This window comes from Caloenas nicobarica, chromosome 1 (assembly GCF_036013445.1).
Source record: "Caloenas nicobarica isolate bCalNic1 chromosome 1, bCalNic1.hap1, whole genome shotgun sequence".
Classification (NCBI taxonomy): Eukaryota; Metazoa; Chordata; class Aves; order Columbiformes; family Columbidae; genus Caloenas; species Caloenas nicobarica.
Window position 1 is genome coordinate 20,294,458 of NC_088245.1, and position 22,271 is coordinate 20,316,728.

Sequence of the window (22,271 nt, forward strand, 5' to 3'; positions counted from 1 at the left end):
CTTAGTTCTGTTATTACCAAACAAGGTGGGCAATAAGGATCTGAATTCAAAACCTGTAAACTAGCATGTCTTGTCTTAACTCTGTAAAAATCCCTATTTTTCTCAGTTATAAATGTCAAAACCATACTTGTTTTGCATCTTTTGAGGAACTTAAAATAATTTTACCTTACTAACTCATAGCACATTGAGGATGAGTTAAAAAACCAAACAATGGTATTAGGATAGTTTTGGTGACAGTATTTTTGTGAAACATTTAAGTAAAACAAAAGAAAACCCCACACAAGTTGTTTTTTTTGTTTTTTTGGTTGGGTTTTTTTAAATATCTCACAAATTAAAAAGGATTTGATAGTGCCTAATTTCAAATATAGGTCATATTACTTGAGAATAAGGTGAAGAATTTACTCAGTTCTGAATAAGAGAAAGTTTTTACTACATGCTATGCTTTCCAGTTATTTTTTTTACTTTGCAAAAAAGAGATTTTCTGATTTCTTCTTGTAAGTAAAAAGTGTGTCACATACCTGTTGTGTGTTTCTTTGTGACTGTAAACTGGACTGCAGCCTTCTCAACAGAGGAACACCATTCCTAGACAGTCTTTTAAGCAACCAGTAACTGTGCACTCGTTCAACAAACTGCTTCTTCCGCTGAATGGCCACCTGATTCATAATCTTATTTAATCTAAAATATGGAAAAACTGATATTGTATTTTTCACAGCAAAGCATAAAATGTATTTGTCTATGGAAGTTAACCGTCAGATATATACAAATGTATAATGTAACAAGAGCAGCGATCACCATATTACTTATTTCTTTCAATGACACCTCTTTTAGCACAATTATTTCTGAGCAGTAGACGACAATCAAATACATCTGCTTGACACTATAGTTTTTACCAAATACATTAAAGTACTTTATAAAGCTAAAGGGTATTAACTTTTTCATGATCATTACCTCAAGAGCAATCCCAGATTAGGACTGAGAATAAAGCATTATGTGCGTTTCAGAATTATCTTCCTATTAAAAATAAAATCAGAAATCAAGTTGTAAATCCCTAAAAAGTTTTCAGATAAGTTGTTACCATCTTCACACAGAACTAGTAGTTTATTTTAATGACAATATATCTTAACTTTTTACATTAAAATGTACAAAAAGCTTGTATTATTCATCCACTAATATTATTTTTTCATAAATAAAGCAAACAAAAATGTAAAACAGAAGAACACTTATGATTTTACCCCACATATATGATGAAAATATCCACACAGAAAAGATGCAAGAGGATGATACAAACAGTTAAGCAAAATATCATGATTAAATAAACAGTATTTTCTCCAAACTTGTTTTTAACAGATGCAAATACTGTTTGCATATACTCTGTTTACAAATACTCTAGGAAAGTGCCATATGAACATCATACACAACAACCTTGACTCTTATTTTTAAATAAAGACACATTAAAATGTCAAAGCCTCACAGATGACAGTAACCTCTCAAAACTTACACAAAAAAAATGTTTATCTGAAACAAGCAGCTCTTGCAAGATGCCCCAAGGCACCAAGTGCCTGTGTTCTTGGGGGATTGTCCATTCTCTGGGCGCTGGGATGAGTGGGAGAGAGAGAAAAGAATTTCCCTGAGCTGGATGTAAAGCTGAGTTACAGAAAGGGTAATATTAATTAACAGAAATCTGTTCATTCTTCACTAAGTATATTACTACCCATAGCAAAACTCTACAATGGATAGTGGTAGGTTTATCAGAGATTCTCTAATCAAATTTAATACCAAACCAGGCAAAATTAAATTCAAGAAGTGTCTGATTTTCAGAGTGATACCACATGGCATTTAAATAAAAATAATTAATATAAGCACACAAATATTTTTCTGCTTTCTGCCTTTTAGTATTAGGCATAAAGCAGTTTCTCAGGTAAGTGATAGAAGAAAAGTAGTCGAATACCTAAAAAAAATGCAAAGCTGTAAGTAAACCTTGGGTACAATTATTTTTATGAATAGCTGGGAAACCTGAATGATATTTTTCAGGCAGATATAAAAGTGAGTCTACCCTGAGTTCAGCAAAGCTGATCTATCCCTGGTTTTTTTTTCTGGGCTGCACAGAAGGTAAGCTACGACAGCTCTACTCAGTATTATGCTAACTAGCTACATAGCTTTCAGTCATCACAAGGTAAATGCAGAGCAAACACAGGTTTTCTTCAAAATATAGTACCATTGTGTCCTTCCGTTCTCCAGGGACATTATTTTTCAATGAATACACTACGGTAGTTAGAGATTCTTGAAAAGTTTTAGCTTAACTTAAAGCTTAGACAGTCTGCAGATGGACTTAGGACTGTCTTGTAAGTCTTTCATGGAAGGGCAGAGGCAGGCTCCACGAAAACTTACTCAGTGCACAACAGACCTTGATGTGACCATATTAAATTTCAAACACAACAGAATTACAATTAATTATAGAATGCAATCAAAATCAAATAATTACTTTCATATTTCTCTTTTGGGAACAGAATAACCTACTAAACTGAGTCAAAAAAAGCACAGCCAAATATACACCTATTTGGAAAGATCAGAGAATCATAATTTAATGTGAAGAAAAGTGCCTCGGCTTCGTGCCCATCAGATGTGGCATGACTAAGCAAACATCTTTAATTACAGCTTTAAGTACATTTGCCCATTCACATAACAAAACATTCTATTCATAGATAATTATAATAGTAAAGTGCTAGAATAAACTTAGGAAAGATGTTCACAGAAGATATTCTCCAACTTCGAAAATACAAATAAACAGAAGGTAATCTAGAGTGCAGAAACTACCTAACGAGCGGTAGGAATCTTACTCCTCTCTGACTTCCCTGCAAATAAAAACAAACAACTACTGGCTGATCATATTTCATTTAGACACTAGCATTCGGCAGTGGCAATACACCACCAATCACACCTTAATTTCTCAAAATACAGCAGTCAGAGGATGTGATCTTATTAATGTAATGAGGATGTCACATTTGCTGTTAGACTCTTAAGAACCCACTAACTACAGCACAGTTCTTTGATCATCTTTTTGCTTACTCAGACACTCCCAGGTAGGCTTTTACTGTCCCAAACAATTTTAATTTTGGCAGACAATATATCCATTTTGGGAAAATGAAATACGATTTAGCCACTGCTGTGATGCCAGAAGTAACACAGACTGTGTGTTGATTTTGAAGCTCCCACCCTTGACAGTTACAATATTGGGAAAGAGGTTCTCACTCACAGTGATACGTTCGGCCGCAGTGAAGCTAAACACAAGCGTGAAATATGGCACAAAGGGATGCGTGAGCCTTGAACAAGATCCTTTCTGCTACCTGAACTTGAACTAAATTTGTAGATATTGAAAATTTATTTTTAAACTAGAATCTTGAAATTCTTTGAGGTCGGAAAGGAGTTTGCTGCATATCCCACTTGCCCTTTTCCCCCCCCCCAAACCCCGAGAGAGATGTAATTAAAAAATACTGAAACATAAAAAACCCAAACAAACAAAAAACAAAACAGTGTATATTTGAAGCAGGTAAGGGAGAGCAGTTTGAAGACTTTATAGTTTTGAAATCCAGGATATGACTTGCACAAGACAGGATCAACAGCTACAACTACACTGACAAATCCCCCATGCAGAGGCAAGACTTACAGAACTTAGGACATCTCCCATGTCTACATAAAACAACTCAGCAAAGGCATTTTTTTGCCAAGGTATCTGTCTATCCTAGAACTTTTTCCAAGTATAAGAACATCAGGAAATAACATCTTTCTGTAGTGTTTTATTTTTTAAATGTCATGTCAAACACAGTAAATACTGTGAGAAAATAATCAGATATCTAGAACACACATTAAACACCAGTGTACCAATTGAACTTGTGCTTTCTCTTCAGAAAAAACCAGACCAATCTTGCTGCAATTAGCAATCTCATTATGTAACAATTTTGATATCTATATTAAGATTGACAAGTAAGTGCAAGACTACTATTGAAGACAGCTCACAAAGAAGAGAAGGTAAGAACATACATCTGGAAGATTCTACCAGAGTTATGGTCTCCTCTATCACGACGACTTTAGACACACCAGGGAATAAAAAGCCACAACTATAGCGACTACAGAAAGCAAGAAAGGAGACAAAAAGTGTTCTTGCTGTCCAGGTTTCACATGAAACAGAGAATCTGTTAAGACAAAATTCCCAAGGAGCATCCTAGAATGGACCATGTTAAGTGCTAAACGCATTTCTCTCAAAACATTTAAATAATTAAGACAATTAAGCTAAACCCAGAGCAGAACAGCTCTTACACTGTAACTTGCTGCAGCCTGAACCACTATTCTGAGACCTTAAGAACAGCTCAGTGTGGCTCATGGTTATCTTGTTTTTCCCTCAACTTATCAGTTATTTAAAATGAAGCACATTATAAGAAGAATTTGAAAAGGTGGCTGTGTTCCCATGAAATTCAGTAGCTGCTGTTATATAATTAGTTACATTAAAGCAGCATTAGGTTTCATGCTGATGACCACTGCAGCCTTTTGATGTTTTGGCACCACTAACCATATTCCCTCTTGTTTTTTTCTGGGCTACATTCCAAGACTACGCAGATGTCTAAACATTTTTCAGAACTGTTTTATTTGTGCCACAGGCAATTGAGAAAACCGGTATTACTGCCCTTCCTACTGGCATCTGACTGTAGAACACTGCACCATGCACTACAACCATGATACGGAGGTATCGTATAATTCCCTGCTCGTTTTTAAAAAGGGAAAAGTCCCATTTCAACTGAACCTTTCAAATAGCACCTGCAGTTCCCAGCCTGAAACCACAGGTTAGGCTGAAGTGTAAATTATGGTGTTAAAAATATGCCACATTTTAAAAAAGCAACAGAAGGATGAGGAAATTGGTTTGTTTTGAAAGGGTAAGACAGACTCAATTTAATTTCAAATGAAAGTCAATATACAACAGCTTTAGTGAAAAATTGCAATTTATCAGGTGCTCTACACTAACCCTCTCCTCATACAGAGGCATTTGATGGATAATCTACCCTACAAAGGGCAATATTCTTAAAGCACTGCTCAAAGCATTCACGGAAAGCTTAGTGTTACTCAGTCCTATGTCTCCTCATCTTTTAGATAAATGCATAAAATAATTTTTGTCAACGTAAGAGATGTGCTCTTGTCATATTAGCAATCTTACAGTTTCCTTCTTCCTACTCATGACTGCCTTCCTCTCTCGGTTTCAGTTACATATCACTGTGGCAACTACAGTAACTAGATACAAAAAACAGCAAGAACAGTATTTTTGGTGACTAACTATGCGGCAGTTTAACTTAAAAAAGCCAACAAAAGATAATCAGCCATTTTTCTGTTAATCATCACTAACCGCTCCGCAGACCATACATGCTTTTTAACTCCACAGATATTATTTTACTCTTATAATATATGAAGACTTCTATAGTATCTCTCCATTCTCTTTCCAAAATATGAACTGGAAAGAAAATTTCCTCATGTAAGTATGTGATTTTGCCAGTATTATTAGTATAGTAACTTCGGCAGAACGAACTTCATATGAAAATCTGTAAGACTAAGTAAGATCAAATACCCACTAAAGAAAATAATTTTTTAAACATGAACTTAACCTAGTATTTGAATTATTACACTTGTCCTGAACCTCCAGTTGCATTAATTTGTTACTTTGCATCTTCTTCTATCCAGCATAGCTGTATTAAATGTACATGCAAAAGACTAGCAAAACTAAATTATACCCTAAAATATTATCACTAAAATACCAGTTTCCCTTGAGCTACTATAATACCCAGAAACGATCAAATGATGTTCCACCTTACTGAGCAAATAAAATACCCTTATTTTCCAACACAAAGATTGCACATGTATTTCTAAAACCTGTCAGAACAAAACAAAATCTAAATGGAATAAATTGTAACAAAGTAAACTGAGTTTCAAGAACATTAGAATTTTCAAGTCTTGCTCAGCAAAGTTCCACAGAACATACTGAGATTCATGGGAAGCAGGAAAGACACAAAAATTACCTATAAACAATTGTTGTAATTCCACTAACTGGAAGAGATTTTGAACAAACAGGAATGTCCCATTCCCAAATAACTTCCCTTACTAGACTAACACAGTGTTCAATCACCTTCATAGTTATTCCTTTATGTCTGTATGTTTTAAAATTCTAACTATTGAATTTGCCTTTCTCTGCTAAGTTGAGAATCCAACAGTGCGTATTTTATCTACAGATGCATATTCTGAAGCCTGAAAGTCTCTCTGGGATCCTGCTCTTTATTCTACATTTACTGGTATTTAAATATTATTTGATTTTTGACTAAACACATAGGAATCACTTTTTCTTACTACACATGACTGTGAAACCAGGCATCTACTTTTCTACTTGAGCAAACAGCTCATAAAATTTTTCTTTGACAGGAAAGCAGAACATTGAACTTGAAAGTTAAGTAAATGCTACGTTATTTCAGTCAATCCTCCCTTAGTTATAACAGGTTACTTTGTTCCTATTCTAACATTTAAGTTTGTGATCTTCCAAAACTGCGGATAAGGAAAAAAAACCCACAACCAAAAAACTCCATGCTGTCATGCTGGAAAACCTCCCTAGTCTTCTCAGAAAATCACATGCATAGATGTATTTCTGCCACTTCCTATACATAATACTGAGTCATGACTTTTCCTTAAAATTACTGAAAATATTTTTCTGTGCTTTTTTTTTGGTAGTAGTCAAAACCATAACAAACATGATTTTGAAATCTGATCTCAAAAGGCTAAATTAACATCAGCCAAAGTACAATTCAAAAATCGCCCTTTTATCTATAATAAAAGAAATCTCAGCATTTATCTACTAATTTTTGTGCATTCTGTAACTTGACTATTGAAACTAAAAACTGCCAGGAGACAGTTCTTCAGACAATGTGTTCTGAAAATCACGTTCTTGTATGGCACTTACAAGATGCCACATTCTCTAACGGCCACCAAAATATCTAATGAAAGTTCATGCAACTGGTGAAACTCAGAAGTACTGGAAATTAAAAACACATGGATTCTGATCTTCGTAACTGCATTGTTGCAGATATGGTCATTGTGGACCAAAACCCTTAGAGGACACACAGAATACTTATAATGCACCTTACAGAGATACTTAACATATTAATTTCTATTTTAAGCTTCTTAGTACCATGCAAAACAACCAGAATACAGGAAAAAAATAGATGTACAGCATACTCCTGTATTAATTTCATTAAAAGGGCATATTTAAATGAGAGAGCGCACTGCTATCCTCTGGATTTTTAGCAGCGGGGAATCACCCTTTGGATATCAATCAACTTGTGGGGTTTTTTTATATCAGACATACAAGTGTCTTTCCATTATTTTTACTTAAAATCAAAATCCACTTTTACAACCTATTAAGTAGTAACACTTTCTCCAATACATTAATAAATTCTTATTTAATAACCCAACTAGAGTCAAGACAAAGTGGCTTGAAAATAAAGCTCTAAAGTTACTTTTTTTTTTTCTCCCCAAATACCACTAAGGCAAAGCTAGTGAACACTGCAGTAGTTCTTTTCTTGATTTAGGCTTTTTTTAAATTTAAGCATAGAGGTTAGGATGACATCAGCAGTAGTTTCCGCATGTATCAGAAAGGTTTCAGGCTCAATCAATCTTACAAGAAACAGCAATGGACGATGACTGCTGGCATCCTCTCCCACTTTACCTACGTGATTCCATCATCTAATTATTAGGTACAACCATAAGGCATACCTACATCATGCTCTCCTGTAATTAAAACAAGTATTTCCACATTATTTTGCGAAAGTATACATACATGTATATTCAAGGATAAACAGTTAACAGACATTAGCCTGAATTTATTCAGCTTTCAATCTTTTGCAACACAGGTTCTAGTAGTATTTTTCAATAGCTTTTTTTATGTTGAATTTTAAGTAGCATTTCTTATTTTTTTGCCCCACTTCAAAATTTTCTGAAGGTATTAAAAAAACCACCCACACCCAGTATCACAGAATCACAGAATGTTAGGGACTGGAAGGGACCTCAAAAGATCATCTAGTCCAATCCCCCTGCTGGAGCAGGAACACCTAGATGAGGCTACACAGGAGCCTAAACAACATTAAAACAAATCCTCCAAAAAAAACCTACAAGCCCCATATATGATTAAGAAGTATCATCTGTGAATGCAGACTAAGTGTCAATGGCCTTAGCAAATGTTCCTTTCTGCTGATATTGTGTTTCGTCACTTCCTGTTAATTTATTTTTCTGGTCCATACTTCATTTTACAGGCAATCAAGATGCCTGTGTCAATATACCAAGACTACATTTAATTATTGGTAAAAAAGTTCAGAACAGTTCAATTGGATAAAATATAAAACAAAAGGAAACATCAGTTCTGCCTTGAGACAAAAAGTAACAGAAATCCAGTTTTACTACCAGAAGCAATATGCTTTCTAATAAAAGGTCAACACAGAAAAATTTGCAGCACGTAAGTGTTGATTTCTAAAGACAGCTGAAAATTTTTTTTAAGAGTCTCATCAATTTTTGCTCTCAGTTATCTGCCCACTACTTGTCTACTTTCATAAGTATCTTTTATTCTCTCTCGATAGTATGATGGAACACAACTGATGCATATAACATGGAAAACAAGTATAACACCTCGTTCCTACTTATTATGCAAGTGGGACTGTTTTTTATTATTTTTTGCTCTCTGTACAAGTATTGCATTTCAAATGCTCTTCTAGTTTCAGACTCTACAAATATATAACGTAGAAACCAAAACTAAAGATGAAAGCAAATATTTATATGCTTTAAAATATCTGCTTCCACTTTCAAGTGCAGTACTTGCACGAATGGTATTCTAATAAAGCAGATTATACTATATCCAAGTATTTTGAAAATATTAAAGATTAAATGTTTTACATTACATTCAATTTCCTCAAGTATATAGCCACAATATCCTACTTCCACAGCATTTTTAAAGAACATGAATATTGACACTGGCTTTTCTTTCACAAAGCAATCACATTTTAAATGCCTCTTTTGACACACAAGATCAAGAGACTACACCAAAACAATGTTGTTTGTACTAAAGAATCAAACACTCAAAAGTGAGAGAAACCAGACAGTTTTCACAGCTAACACTGCAACTCTTCTTCCCTGTGTATCCATCCTATTCACTGGGTAAGTCAGCCGTTACAAAGGATGATGAGTGGCAACAGGGGAAAAAACTAATCCACAAGAAATAGTGCACAGAGCCGGTACAAGATAACCAACATAGACAATAAGCTAGATTTAGATTGTTAAGTCAGTCCTAAAAGTTAGGATTTCCTAACTTGGAAACTCTGGACCTGCAATCTATATAAAACACTTTCAGTATTTGATTAGTAAAACAAATATTCATTTATCTACTAAGCAAAATTCAACCATCACACACCACTGGTGGAGTATGAACACTGCAAGAACAAATTTGCCACTGTCTTCAGACAACCTAGCTGGCGGCAGTGGGAGGCCACTTCTCTGACCACCGTTTGCCAACAGGTGCAGGTACTGTCTGTCCCTCCAATACAGGGGTACAGTTTGACGGAGTGTCCTGCCCCACTTGCACTCCAGTAACACAGCTGCTCCCACACATCCCAGTAAAATGTGACTTTCAGACTAAACTCATTTCTGCCTTTCCAAAAAAAAAAAAAAAGAGCTGATGAATGCAAGCCATACAACGTAAGCAACGATCTTCAACAGTTTTATATTTAAAAAAAAAAAAAAAATTAATGTAATTTCCTAGTAAAGAGACAACACATTTCTGTAGCCAGAACGCCTGAGGCAAATCATACATGCATAACAGGTTCTTTGGTGGTCCCATATACTATCCCAAGTGCTTAGCAACTTAAAAGTCAGCACTGAAGTCCCCTTAAGGCTCTAACATGACCTACTGAACCTCTGGAAGTGGATACTTAGGTAGTGACTTCCTAAAATACCTAGGCAACAGGATAGATAGACGCCCAGCATTTTTAAAAAAATAAGGAAAATAAAAGAAAAAGACGGAGCAAGCATTCATCTCCTATCAATGGTTAAAAACTTCTGATTCTACACTCCTTAATCAGTAGTTCACAGATGACAGTCTGAGGCCATATAACTAGATAACAAATGACCTACAGAATGACACTATCTATGTAATTTAACAGCAAAAAGCTTAAGAGTATGACATCTGTGTAAGAAACTGTGATAACTGCAAGGTGTACAGCTCCCAAAGTCATTCAGGGCAGTAGCGTACAAACCTTATCTACAGATAAACTGATACAAAAATTCATGAGCTACAGAAAGTTGTGTAGAAATTATGAAGTATGTTATTCTACACCAGTCTTTTTAACATATTGTGAACATTTACATAGGTGTTTTGGCAAACAGAATTATTACAAATGGTGTTATTAAAATGCCAGGTCTTTCACACACACTCGCTATCCAGGTAAGGAAACCACATACAATCCTGCTACCTTAAACTAAAGATAAAAGGCAAGAGGTTTCTTCTAAAGCTTCAGCAGGTGTGCTCAGGGGCTACATACACCAAGTATTTTCCTCCTCACTATAACCTTCATATTTGTATACTTCTCCAGCTACTCACCCTAAAGAACCAGCTACATGCCCAGGAGACATATAATCAGTTATTAATGATTAAGAAAGTATACCATATCAAACATCTCCACATGTGCCTCAATTTCCAGAATGTTGAAAACAATGCTGCTTCTCTGATAATTTAAATAGCTCAATTGCTCTTCCTCGAGATCTCTGGAAAGGCAAATAATGTTTCAGTTCCAATAGCAAAAGCATTAAAAAAACAGGCTAGAGAAAAGGGATCATTTAAATAAAGACTGCTGTGAAAATATCTACATCATTCATTATTAGTCTATAGGTATGTTTTTAACTCGCACACATACACAAGAGTTTTTCTAAAGCAAAAAGAAAAAAAAACGACAAAAAAGAATAGCCAAAGAAAATTAGACAACTGAGATTTCGGTCTGCAGTATAATCACTTTTCCTTTTAATTTACCCATTTCTGTTCTGCTTTTAATTCAGGTATTAGTTTTCTAGGACCAAGCATGTTCACATTACAAAGGCTACTTAAGCAAGAGCCTCTTTCAGCTGAAGGCAAGCAATTTGTAATACAGCTGAACTTTAAAATAGTTTTAAACTGTGTCCAGCTTTTACACTTGTGACACAGCATTTGGAACTATACTTGTGTCCAGTAGCATGAAACCAAGAATAAACAGGAGAAAGCTGAATCTCTCTGCGGTTTTGAAATGTAGTCATTATTTTAAAAAAACAAAACACAAACACAAAACCTAAACAAATAAAGAAAAACACAAACCAACTAAACAAAAACCAACCAAAAAGCACCTTCTGTTTCTTTTCCTGGCATCTAATGACACTGGTATATATATAAAAAAAAATCTGTTGATAGTATCGTTTCAGGGTCTGGCTCTTACGAAAGTTACCAATGGAAAGAATTGCCAGACATACAACTGAGAATGTGCATTCTAACCCTCATCTCTCATTTAGTTCATGTTCTTTCTCAATTTGTCTTAAAAAATCAAATATACTACATCGCAAATCAGGATTGTCCTAATTAAGACAAAGCCAAATACTTTTACATAACTCTCCCCTCCCGCAAACAACAGTACCTGTTTAAATAACAGTACTAGTTGCTTACTGTCAACTTATGCTTTTCTGCAGTGCATCACTAAACAAAAATACCATTTTACCAAGCAAAACATAATGGAGAACAAAGCAATCAATCTGATGTTTGTAAGCACCACACAGGAGCTAAAGGCTGTTTGTCAAAGTCAGTCAACAAGTAGCTACTTGTATTAACACAGCTTACTGCAGAAAAGGACTGCAGTCTCAAATCATATATTTATTTAGATTAATTCAAGCAGCCCGAATTGTCCACTACCTGAGACTTGGGAGTCAGCTTTTAAAAAAGCACCATTTATTTGCATTATTTTAAGAGCCCTCATTGTCTCAGCACAATGAACTTGCACATGGAAGTGGTGCCTGTTTTGAGAATTTTTCTAAACTACTGTTCTTAAATCAGTAAGAATTTCATTCAAAGGGTAAACAAACATATTGATGTTGTAAATGTCAGAAACAAAACCAATACTCAATAAAGACAAACTTGGTATTAGTCCCAGTAGTCCAATTCCACATTTCTCAGCCTAGTATACTATATCTCAAATGTTCAGCAAAGCCAAAACTGTATCTTTCTACCTCAGAGCTTTCTGTCATTACTCAAATTCCAGAAATAAATTACTTCCACTATTGAAATGCATTATAACTCAGTTTAACTGAAAGAAATCTGAAAAGATATGCTACCGTTCTTTTAAATTAAGATACAGCCAAGATAACTGAAGTCCACGCTGATTTTTTAACTCCTGGAGATTAAAGGTCTTCATTTTGCTCCAATTTTGCTATTACTTATGAAAACATCACTTGAAACATCCCTGCTTTTTGATGCATCACTTCACTAGCCTCACCAGATCTAGAGCCATCTGCCAGCCTCTCTGATCACTACTGTTAAAATACAAAAATATGGCATGTTAAACATAAAGAGCAATTCCAGCTCTGGTGTTTGTGCTTTATATTTGAACTCACATAGCAAAAGCTCCTGCAAGAACTGCAAAAGACACCTTAATATAAAATTCAGCTTAAATAGAAATTCTTACAAAGTATAAATTTGTAAGCAAAACCAACATTAGGATTAAACTCTTTGCCATATGCATTAATTCATTTTTGTTCAAACATAAATATTTCAATAAAGTTATAGGATAGATATTTGACAGCATCATTGAATGGGAGGGCACATTAATTTCAAGTTCTGTGACCAACAATACCTTAATCAACTAACTAAACATCATGTACTTGCTAACTTTTCTAAAAAAAATCTCCAAGATAGCAAACTGGTGATCCAAGCCTTCATAAACACTATTGCATTTGCAAATGAAAAACACAACTTTAGGAAAAAAATGCCTGAAAAGTTACTCTACCCCACAGAGAAAACACTTCCTGGAAGGTTTCTTTGTACTACTTACATAGATCTTACAGTACAAGTTTATACTTAATTTAGGTGAGATGAGCAAGATTCAAGTCTTACATATGCAAATGTAATTTTTCAGTTTGGGGCTCTTAAAATTAGGAAAAGAAGTTCAGATTCCCAAATTATGAATACAGTTAAGTTTGAGCTTGGCTGGTTTTTTAATATGAAGGTCAACTACATATGCAATTCTGAATTCAGTGGTTAGTTCTCCAAAGCACAGCAAATAATAACTGAGCACACAACATGATTTGGTCTGACAAAAACAAAAAAACAATACAAAACAAACAAACAAACCCAAACACAACAGAAAAAAAAAGCTTCTGAGGACAAGACAGACCACTTGACCACCTACTAATTTCTCTGGGGAAGTTACTGTATTTGTAATGCAATTTCATAAAAGTACACTGTACATGATTTGCATTAATCCTTCAAGTATGCCCTTTAAGGAAAGCATATTAAAAACACACCAAAACTTAAAGTCAGCATCTAAAAGCACTGGTTTACTATTAAACAGATAATTAAGTAAAGGTTTCTCTCACTTGGATGGTTTGCTTACCTCTGGGGGGGAATATAAGGAGCAGATACTGTTGGCATAACTGTACATGGTTCAACCACTGTTTTCTTGGCCTTTTTTGTCTTTTTTCTGACTTTTGATGAAGACCTAGCAGTTCTGACTGATCCCTCCTTTCTACAAACACCATTTTTTATTTCAGCTTCTCCATAAATATTTAGAGGTCTCCGTGTGCAACCTGGTGGCGTATGTACATCGCAATAGGCAGTCTTTTTTACAGAGAAGGTTGTCCCACTGCCAGTTAGTTCTTTCACAGGTTCCATTTTCATATATAGACCGGCCTTTTGAGCACACGTCACATGGAATGCAGTATAGCAGTTTGCTTTGTGGCACTGGATGCAGGCACCAACACCTTTCTGTTTACAGAGGTAGCATGTTAACTTCCATCTGGCTGGGGGAATGTTCCTGACACCATCAATTGGCTCAATAAAAACTGTATTGGCAAATCCAACTTCTGGAATCCACAAAGCACACACAACATGTCCCCAACGATCATCATCAGTCTTTTTAAAGGCACCTCCCTTGTTTGGGCACAGCACACAGTCTACAGGCCGAGAACGGGACTGCAGACAGTGTCTGCAGAGCCACTGGCCCTCAGGTATATATGGCACCCCATAGCATTCCTGATGTACTGCTAAGTTACACATATCACAAAACAGGATTACATTGCTGTTCTGACATTCACCATCCATGCATATACAACACACTGCATCTTCATCAATTAAAGACTGATGATCACCCTGTTTTTGGTTCTCACAGTAAGACTCTTTTTCAAACCTATCCATAAGGAATTCAAACATATTTTGTGAAACGACTGACACTCCATCACTTTTCCGCTTCTCATTTATTATTTCTAACCATGCATAATCTTCTTCATCCATGTCATACTCAACTTCATTATCAAGTTCTTCTGCTGACTTCTCAATGAATTTGTAATAACCTGGAGGTCTCCGAGGAGCCGATGGGGGACTGTATTCAACGATCCGTACTTTTGGTTCTGGAAGAGGAGCTGTTGTAGCAGGTGTACCATGTGAGCTCGGAAGAGCTTCATTTTTCTTTTTCACTTTGTTATTTTTATGCCGTTTGCTTCTTAGACAAATTGGTGGTCTTTCACTATTTTCTTTATTGCTGTTGCATTCACTCATTTCCTGGGCTGTAAGATCATCTTCTAATATAATCTCTAAAGGATCAAATATACTGATCCTATGCAAGCGACCTTCAATTTCTATTTCAACCATTCTTTGAGCTTGAGCGTACGTCAAGGTTTCTCGTGTGGGGGAGTGCTTAATACTGCATGGGGAAGAAGAATGCCTTGCTGCCGATACTCGATGACATCTTCCTTTTCTCCTCATTTGGTAATGTTTACCTAAAATTAGAACAACAGTTAATAGTATGAACTCCAAATATTCATATTATTATTTTAACTATAGCAAGAAAAAAACTTTCAGTTCTATAGGCCCCAACCTGTCTGCTCAATTAAAAATAAAAAGCCAGTCACACTTACTTCATAGGACTGCACACTTTGTTTTGTACAAATTTAACTTAATGACAAATCGATCTCCTAAATAACAGCTTCTCTTGGAAAGCACAGGTCTACAAAACCCTTGATAAAAAAATCCTACAAAAGAGCTATCTGTATGACCTCTGCATGAGAAAAAACATTTCAGAAGTGCCATAGAAACAAAAGATACACCTGTTACATTGTAAGAAAACCTTTAATACAGTATTTCCTAATACCTTAACCGTGTCTGCAGTTTGTAATTTTTTTCAACAGCCACAGATTATTTTCTCCAGATCTCAAAAGAACAAACACGATCATGAAAGAGAAATAAGTTTTCCCCACAATGTTTTCCAGCGTAATTTGAAATAATCCTGTTAAAAACTCAATTACTACACCTACACTTTAAGGTAGAAAACTACATATACTTCCATCTTTGGCAAGTGTGCGGTTTGACAGCCCTTTTTTACTTTTCTCAATTCTCAGCAAGTCTATTACCCCTTACAAAATGACAAGAACGCAATTGAACTTGCAGTGCCCAATACGTCACAGTATGGACTGCAACTATGAAATATTCCACCTGTAAAGCAGATGTGACTTAGAGTGAAAACATGCTCCCTGCATGTAAGTGTGCGTGTATGCACACCCTTCTCCCTCAACAGATTATTCACGAGTGATTCTCAGAGTAACTGGGGTAGATAAAAATCTCACTGTCTTTAAATCCAATCCCAAGCTCTTTATCATAATTTTCAAGTTTAACACTTACTGGAAAGAGATCGTTCCACATACTGCACAAGAAGATGGCTCCACCTGCACCCCACCACAAAGCATCATGACCAGGACAAGCATGCATTTTGTTCAAAGAATTTCTAAGTAAAAGCTTCCACACTTATGCCTTTTGACACTTTAATGTTGTTGTGAGGTTTTTTTTTTCTATGAGGGTTGAAAATGTTATAAAACCAACCTATAAGGTTAAGTTTAAAAGTTGTATTCCCCTCCTTCCTTCTTCCTAATAAATCATTAATAAACAGCAAAATTCTGCCTCAGCTACAGAAAAACCTCTTGATCTTTAATCACTGGCTTAAAGTATTATTAGGGCCTCACCATTTAAATTCTGACCAATCAGAAATTCTGCACTTCAAGTCAGTGTTGTTTATTAGCTAAAATAATGCAACTAGTGTTAGCATGTGTTGCCAAAATAGCAGAGAAACACAGAGATGAAAACACAATTACTGTTCAAGACTAGTATATCTATTTCAGGAAGAAAATAGCAAGGACTGGAACAATTACATAAACGCCTCCATGTAGCCTGCTTTTTGCTTAGTCTATGATGCCCATCTCTAAAGGTGCACCTTCAAAGTACTAAAGGAACTCCTTTTACACGAAGACTTAATAATTTAAGCAGCTAGCATTCAAACTAGTTCTTGAGAGGGTCTGATCTATCTGCTCTCACAAACTGATCTTGTTTTCTCAGAAAAATTAAAAAGACTAATCTAAGCCGTTTCATAATTCATGCAAGAATTGTGTTGCTCATAGATCTTATACACAAATAATCCTTAACTCTTATTACTTGTTTTTATAGCACAAGCACAAAATCGGACAACAGTTAGTTTTTAATCATAAGAGACCTCTGATCTGCTCTATATAAACAACAGACAAATAAAGAAGGCTTCACCACTTCAAACAAGTTTGGAAGAAATATTTAATAATTTAATTCTGTAAAACAACATGGGAATAAATCATACTGATTTATTAACTGCAAAAAAAGTGTAAACCACTAATACTGCTACGGAAGGTCCAATAACCAAAAACGAAGACATACTAATAATTTAGCTGAAATTAAAAGTTAGTTCCCAGTTTCACAATAGACTTTACAATTTGGAGGCCAAAGATAACACAATGGCCCCTGATTTCCGTTTATTATTGTGAATAGTGGGCGATTCTTCAGCTAAAACACACTGATGTGTAAATGTACAGCAACCTACTACAGATCAGAATGGTTTTGTGGGGGGATTTTTTAAAATATATTTGTCTTTAATTTAGTCACTAATCAAGAAAAACAGATAATTTGAATTGTTTACCTCGCATAACTGCTTTTTAATTCTGTCTAGATGTAAAAGCCTGTAAATTTTTTTAAATGTCCCTTCCTACATCTTGGCTGGTTGTGTACCTGTTCCTAGTAGCTCATCAGGATAGTGACTGTTTTGAACAAAATACTGGGGGATGGATAAGAGGCAGCCTTCAGAAATAAAAAAATAGTGCAACTTGTACATACTTCACTACCTAACTCAACCAAGTATTACAGAAAAAAACCCCAACACATTAATGCTAAGTTTCCAAGCTCTCCATCCCTCTCTGTTCCTGAGATTCTTAAGCATGGTTGCGAGCAGTCAGTAAGAACAGGACAAAAATATCTAGAAGCACAAGCGTTCTTGCTTTAAGATTTAGGACTGCTATCGTAAAAGTCAAATAAACTGTATGAACCAGAAGGATAAAAACCAATTGAGCTAATACCTAGGCACTTTCTCTGTAATACTCAACTGTAAATAAAGCTTACTTAGGAAGCAAATTACAGTCAGAGTTAAACACAGAATGGATACGCTACAAACAAAATGCAATGAACACAGAATTGTAACAGGTAGTACTCTAGCCAAATTTCATAGAAATTTAGTGTGAATAACATAAATGCTCCAGAAGCCAAAGCAATGTTTTGTTTCTCCAAAATTCTTCTGTTTGCAAGTGTCCTATAAATATCCTGGAGGAAGATCAGATTCCTGCATAGCAAATTCATGACTGGCAATTGGTTTGCTCTTTCTAGTTAATTATCAGACATCTTCCTTCCCTCCCCCCCATAGTACCCTGTAGATCCACAGGAATGAAGGCCATGGACCTAAGTTTGAAAAAAAGTAAACCAAGACAGTTTCCACTCAACACTAACAGCACACTAACAGCAAAATAGAATTACTTTAAGGTACTTCTGTTAGCGCTTTTCTGACTCTTACAACAACTCAAAGACTGCAGTAGATGAAACAGGAAAGCTACCCACAATTTTCCTCTCTTGGAATTACATCAGCTGCTGCTGGGGAAGAAAGTTACCAGCAGACACTTTCCTTCACCACCACCCAAGTACAGGAAGACAGCTGTTTGTGTGGAATGCACGGTATGAGGGGAAAAAATACTTTTCAATCAAAGTGTACAATAGCTAAAGCCAACAGGAAAAGTATGATAAGGTATACTTTTTGATTACAAATTCCTTGTACAATCTCTGTCCTAGTTACCTTCCTCCTCTTCAAATAAATCGCCTTTGGTCCCTGGATTCCCTGCTCAATGAAAAGGGAATTTCCATTCTCAATGGACACTTTCATGCAGACCATTAAAAAGAGAAAGACACAGGAATGCTCTTTAGTCCTAGACAATGAGGGTAAGCAAACAGCGCTTACGCGCATACGGGCCGGATACCACCCACAACTTCAGCTGTAGAGCAGAAGCGATGCCCTCAGGGGAATGCTAAGAACCGGGGTTCACGTACCCCACTGAGCCGGCCCGGGGACGGCCAAGCGACGCGGGATCAGCACAGCCGCTCTGCCCCCGGGCGGGAGGAAACCGCCGCCGGCAGCGGCTGCGCTGCCCCGGGACAGCGCAGTCACCCCGGCTACCGGCCCGGCTCCCGCCGCCCGCGCTCGGGGCTGCCCACGGGCCCGCCCTCGCCGGTCCTGCGCGAACACTTCCTGCCCACGCCCAGGGAGCCTCCAGCGTGCACACACCCCTCCGCGCCGATGGTTCCTGCCCGGCCCCGGCATTCCCCCCTCCCGGCCCCCGGGACGATGGTTCCTGCCCAGGCCCATCATCTCCAGCCCTTCCCAACAGTCACCTCCCTCCCCACCGCGAAAATACTCGGCCCACAAATATGGCGGCTGACAAAACAGCTCGAGCGGCGCCCTCCCCCAGACCGCCGCGCTCGGCTCCCCCCCCGCCCGCCTCTCCCTCGGCCGCCTCTCCCCTCCGCGCCCTCCCCCGCCGCCGTGCCCAGCCCGCCCTACCCTTCCCCCCGCCGGTCTCCGTCTCGCCGCGGCGGGACCCGCCGGCTCCCGTCCCTGCAGCCCCCACCCGCCGGCCCCCGCCGCTCGCCCGGCTTCACTCACGCTGTGGGAGCCGCCGAAGGGCGGCTGACAGACCTCCCGCTCCGCCTCTGCGGCCGACGCTGCGGCCGGTTTAATGGCGGAGGTCCCGCCGGTGCTGCCGCCTGGCCCCGCGTCCGGCAGCCGCGGGCGGACGAGCGGGCGCTGAGAGGGCCGCGCTGCCCGCGACAGCGACCCGGCGCTGGGTGCGGGGCTGCTGCTGCAGCCGGGCGCGGCGCATTCGTGAGGCGCGACGCGGCTCGTCGTCCGGCTGCGGGCTCGGCGCTCAGCTCCCGGGGCTGAGAGGCTCCCCTCCCCCCTCGGCACAAACAATGCGGCTTCACCACAGCGCTGCGCCGACAGGGGGGAGGAGAGGGAGGGCGGGAGGGACGGGACGTGAGGGCGCCAGGCACCGCCCAGCCCCGCCGCCACCGCGGGGCGGGGCCTGCGCGCCGCCGCTTCCCCCGCCCCCGTCCTCGGCCGGCGGAGGCCCGCGCGGGCCGGCCTGGCCGCGGCCGGCACGGGGCGCTCCGGCGGGCAGGGCCGGGCCGCGCCTCGCGGGACGGGGCGGGAACGCGCCGCTCCGGCCGCCGCCTTCCCGCCCGGAGCCGGCCAGGCCCGGCCGCAGCCAGGCCCCGAGCCGCGCCGCCCCCAGCCACAACGTCTACGCGTCCCAGCGTGGGGAGAACGAAACGGAGGAGGAGGCGGGACGGGGTGGGGGGAAGACGCGGCTTGTTACAAAACCAAGGCTCCAAACTACGAACGATTGATATTTATTTTTTCTTTGGTGGAAGTCCAAGCTCGAGGCTCGCACGTAGAAAATGTGCTGTAAAGTCAGCTCTTGTGTCGCCTCCGGGTCAGGCAGCGGCTTTCAAATTAACTATTAAGCTTTATAGTTTGACAAAGCAAAAGCAAGTTATTTCTGGCTGGCCCTGTGAAGGACACCCTTTGTTATGTATTATTTTTAGACAGCCATTACAGCCACATTTGAGATCTGGAGGGTTCCCCTGCAGTACATTTCTGCGAGGCAGCTGCACCCACATGCTTAAAAAACTTTTAGCAACCCTGGCCTGAGACACTTCGCTGATAATACAGAACAAGTCCTGCAAGTAGTAAAAAGCAAATAGTCAAGAGTAGGTATGATCATTTGCCCATCTGTAACAACCATCCACTCAAAACTTACCAATTCATTTTTACATTTTCTCTAGCAGTACTGTGTTTGCTTACCTCCAACAGCCGTTTGTCCTACAATAAATTTATGACTAGGAAATTGGAAACAGATACATCTGTCGTTACTTACTTGTAGAAAGTGAATTAAGATCCAGAGAGCTAAAGAAATCTATAGAATAGGCAAAGTACTTTCCAACTGCTTTTTCCCTGTCAGGGACCATCCAGCACACTGATCTCTTAACAAAACAGAAGCTACTGCAGCACACTCAGTGTAGACATAGATCTTTGAGATCAGACAGGCCCAGTAACTTCAACTTCCAATTAAAAAAAAAAAAAAAAAGATAGCTTGTATGAACTAGAGTCCATCTGGTCATTTGTGCACTTCCCTGTGAGGAATTACTCTCCAGTTACATCAGTCTCACAAGTCTTACAACATGCTGATTCAAGTTAATGTTGTTACACTGGAATTCAGCTTGTAATAGAATGATATTAAAGAGGAAGCAGCATACTAAACCATATACATTAGTGTGCAAAGTACGAAAACTAGAAATTATAAATTTTGTCAAGAAGCTAATAATAAGTACAATAAAATCTCACTTATGACAGAAAATATCTTGTTTTATCTTCTAAGTGATAATCCACATGTGTATCTGCCCTGCAGCTGTACAAATGCTTTATAACTGGAAATAATTTTTCCACAGAGAACTTGATGGTGTCCATATTCTCACATGTCTGACGCACAAGTCTGGCACTTCTCTAGTTTCTTTTTTCTGCCAGGTGGACTACAGCATTCTACAGCTGGATGTCGCTTCAATAATGCAGTGTTCCTTACTTGTATTTGTATCATTTAACCATCTTTTTGTAGTTTAAACTCATGCTTTATTCTCTCTAGTAAGATCTACTTACATGGCTTTTTCTTGAGACTCATCTTTCAAGTCTGCCTGCCCTGTGCACAGGACACATTTGGTAAAAACACTCCATCCATAAGGTGTAAGGTCTTAAACTTCACACTGATAAAAATAGGAAGTGGCAGTTCCACAGTGATTTAATTAAAAAGACAGAAGCATCATCATTGATTCCCACAACCGATTGACCAAGGACTCATAGGACAGCCTGAATCAATCACAACAGTATGCTGTGGTGCTAGGACCTGATCTCCTAACAGATTTGAGATGGAAAGCTCCTGATCCACTTGTGGAAAGGCCTCCCTGCCCCTCAGATTCTCTACAAAATTCCAAAGAACTGCTGAGCTTCATTTCCTGGTGCCCATAACTGGAGACAGTGTCTCCACCTAGTAATTTGGCACGCAGGAAAGGCTCATCAGTGCTATTGATCCTCCATTATTCTTGGTAACAAGGTACAAGGAGCTTTTGCTATGGACTGTCCAAGCTGCGGCACAGAACACACGTCATTCTTCGACACAGTACTTCAGAGCAATGGCACAAAGATCAGGGCAAGCTCAACACATAGTTCAGTATTAGGAGCCTTACACTTTCGAATCATCTCTCACATACCTTAAGGCAGACTACCGGATCAGAACCCTCAACCTTTCATGTTAAATATTACTATGTTACCCCATATTTCAAAATACAATGGTATGTAGTATTGTCTGGGGCATTTGACCAGTCCTCAGCACATGCTTCTATAATCTCAAAGATCTGTCTCCTTTGCCTTTTCCATCTCACAAGTGAGACTTGGTGTCTCAAAAGATTATTTGTTCCATTTTTGGATGAGAAGGAAACAATTCTACTCGGATACCGTGCAATTTCAAGCAAAAAA

The 22,271-nt window shown here is 38.6% G+C and overlaps 1 protein-coding gene across 5 annotated transcripts in view; it reads right to left on the reverse strand.

Moving 5' to 3' along the window:
* BRD1 (bromodomain containing 1) overlaps positions 1–19,696 on the reverse strand; it is a 62,189-nt gene extending 42,493 nt beyond the window's left edge. For 3 of the 5 annotated variants that reach the window (XM_065636945.1, XM_065636926.1, XM_065636953.1), the window contains exons 1-3: positions 19,347–19,696; positions 13,692–15,072; positions 519–675 (exon numbers count right to left, since the gene is read on the reverse strand). In XM_065636945.1, coding sequence (XP_065493017.1) covers positions 519–675; positions 13,692–15,058 — 1,524 coding nt within the window. In that variant the 5' untranslated portion in view covers positions 15,059–15,072; positions 19,347–19,696. Of the gene's footprint in view, positions 1–518; positions 676–13,691; positions 15,073–18,482; positions 18,503–19,346 lie in introns of those variants that run through there. The other 2 variants (XM_065636936.1, XM_065636961.1) reach the window with 2 other exon arrangements.
* Positions 19,697–22,271: the final 2,575 nt, after the last annotated feature.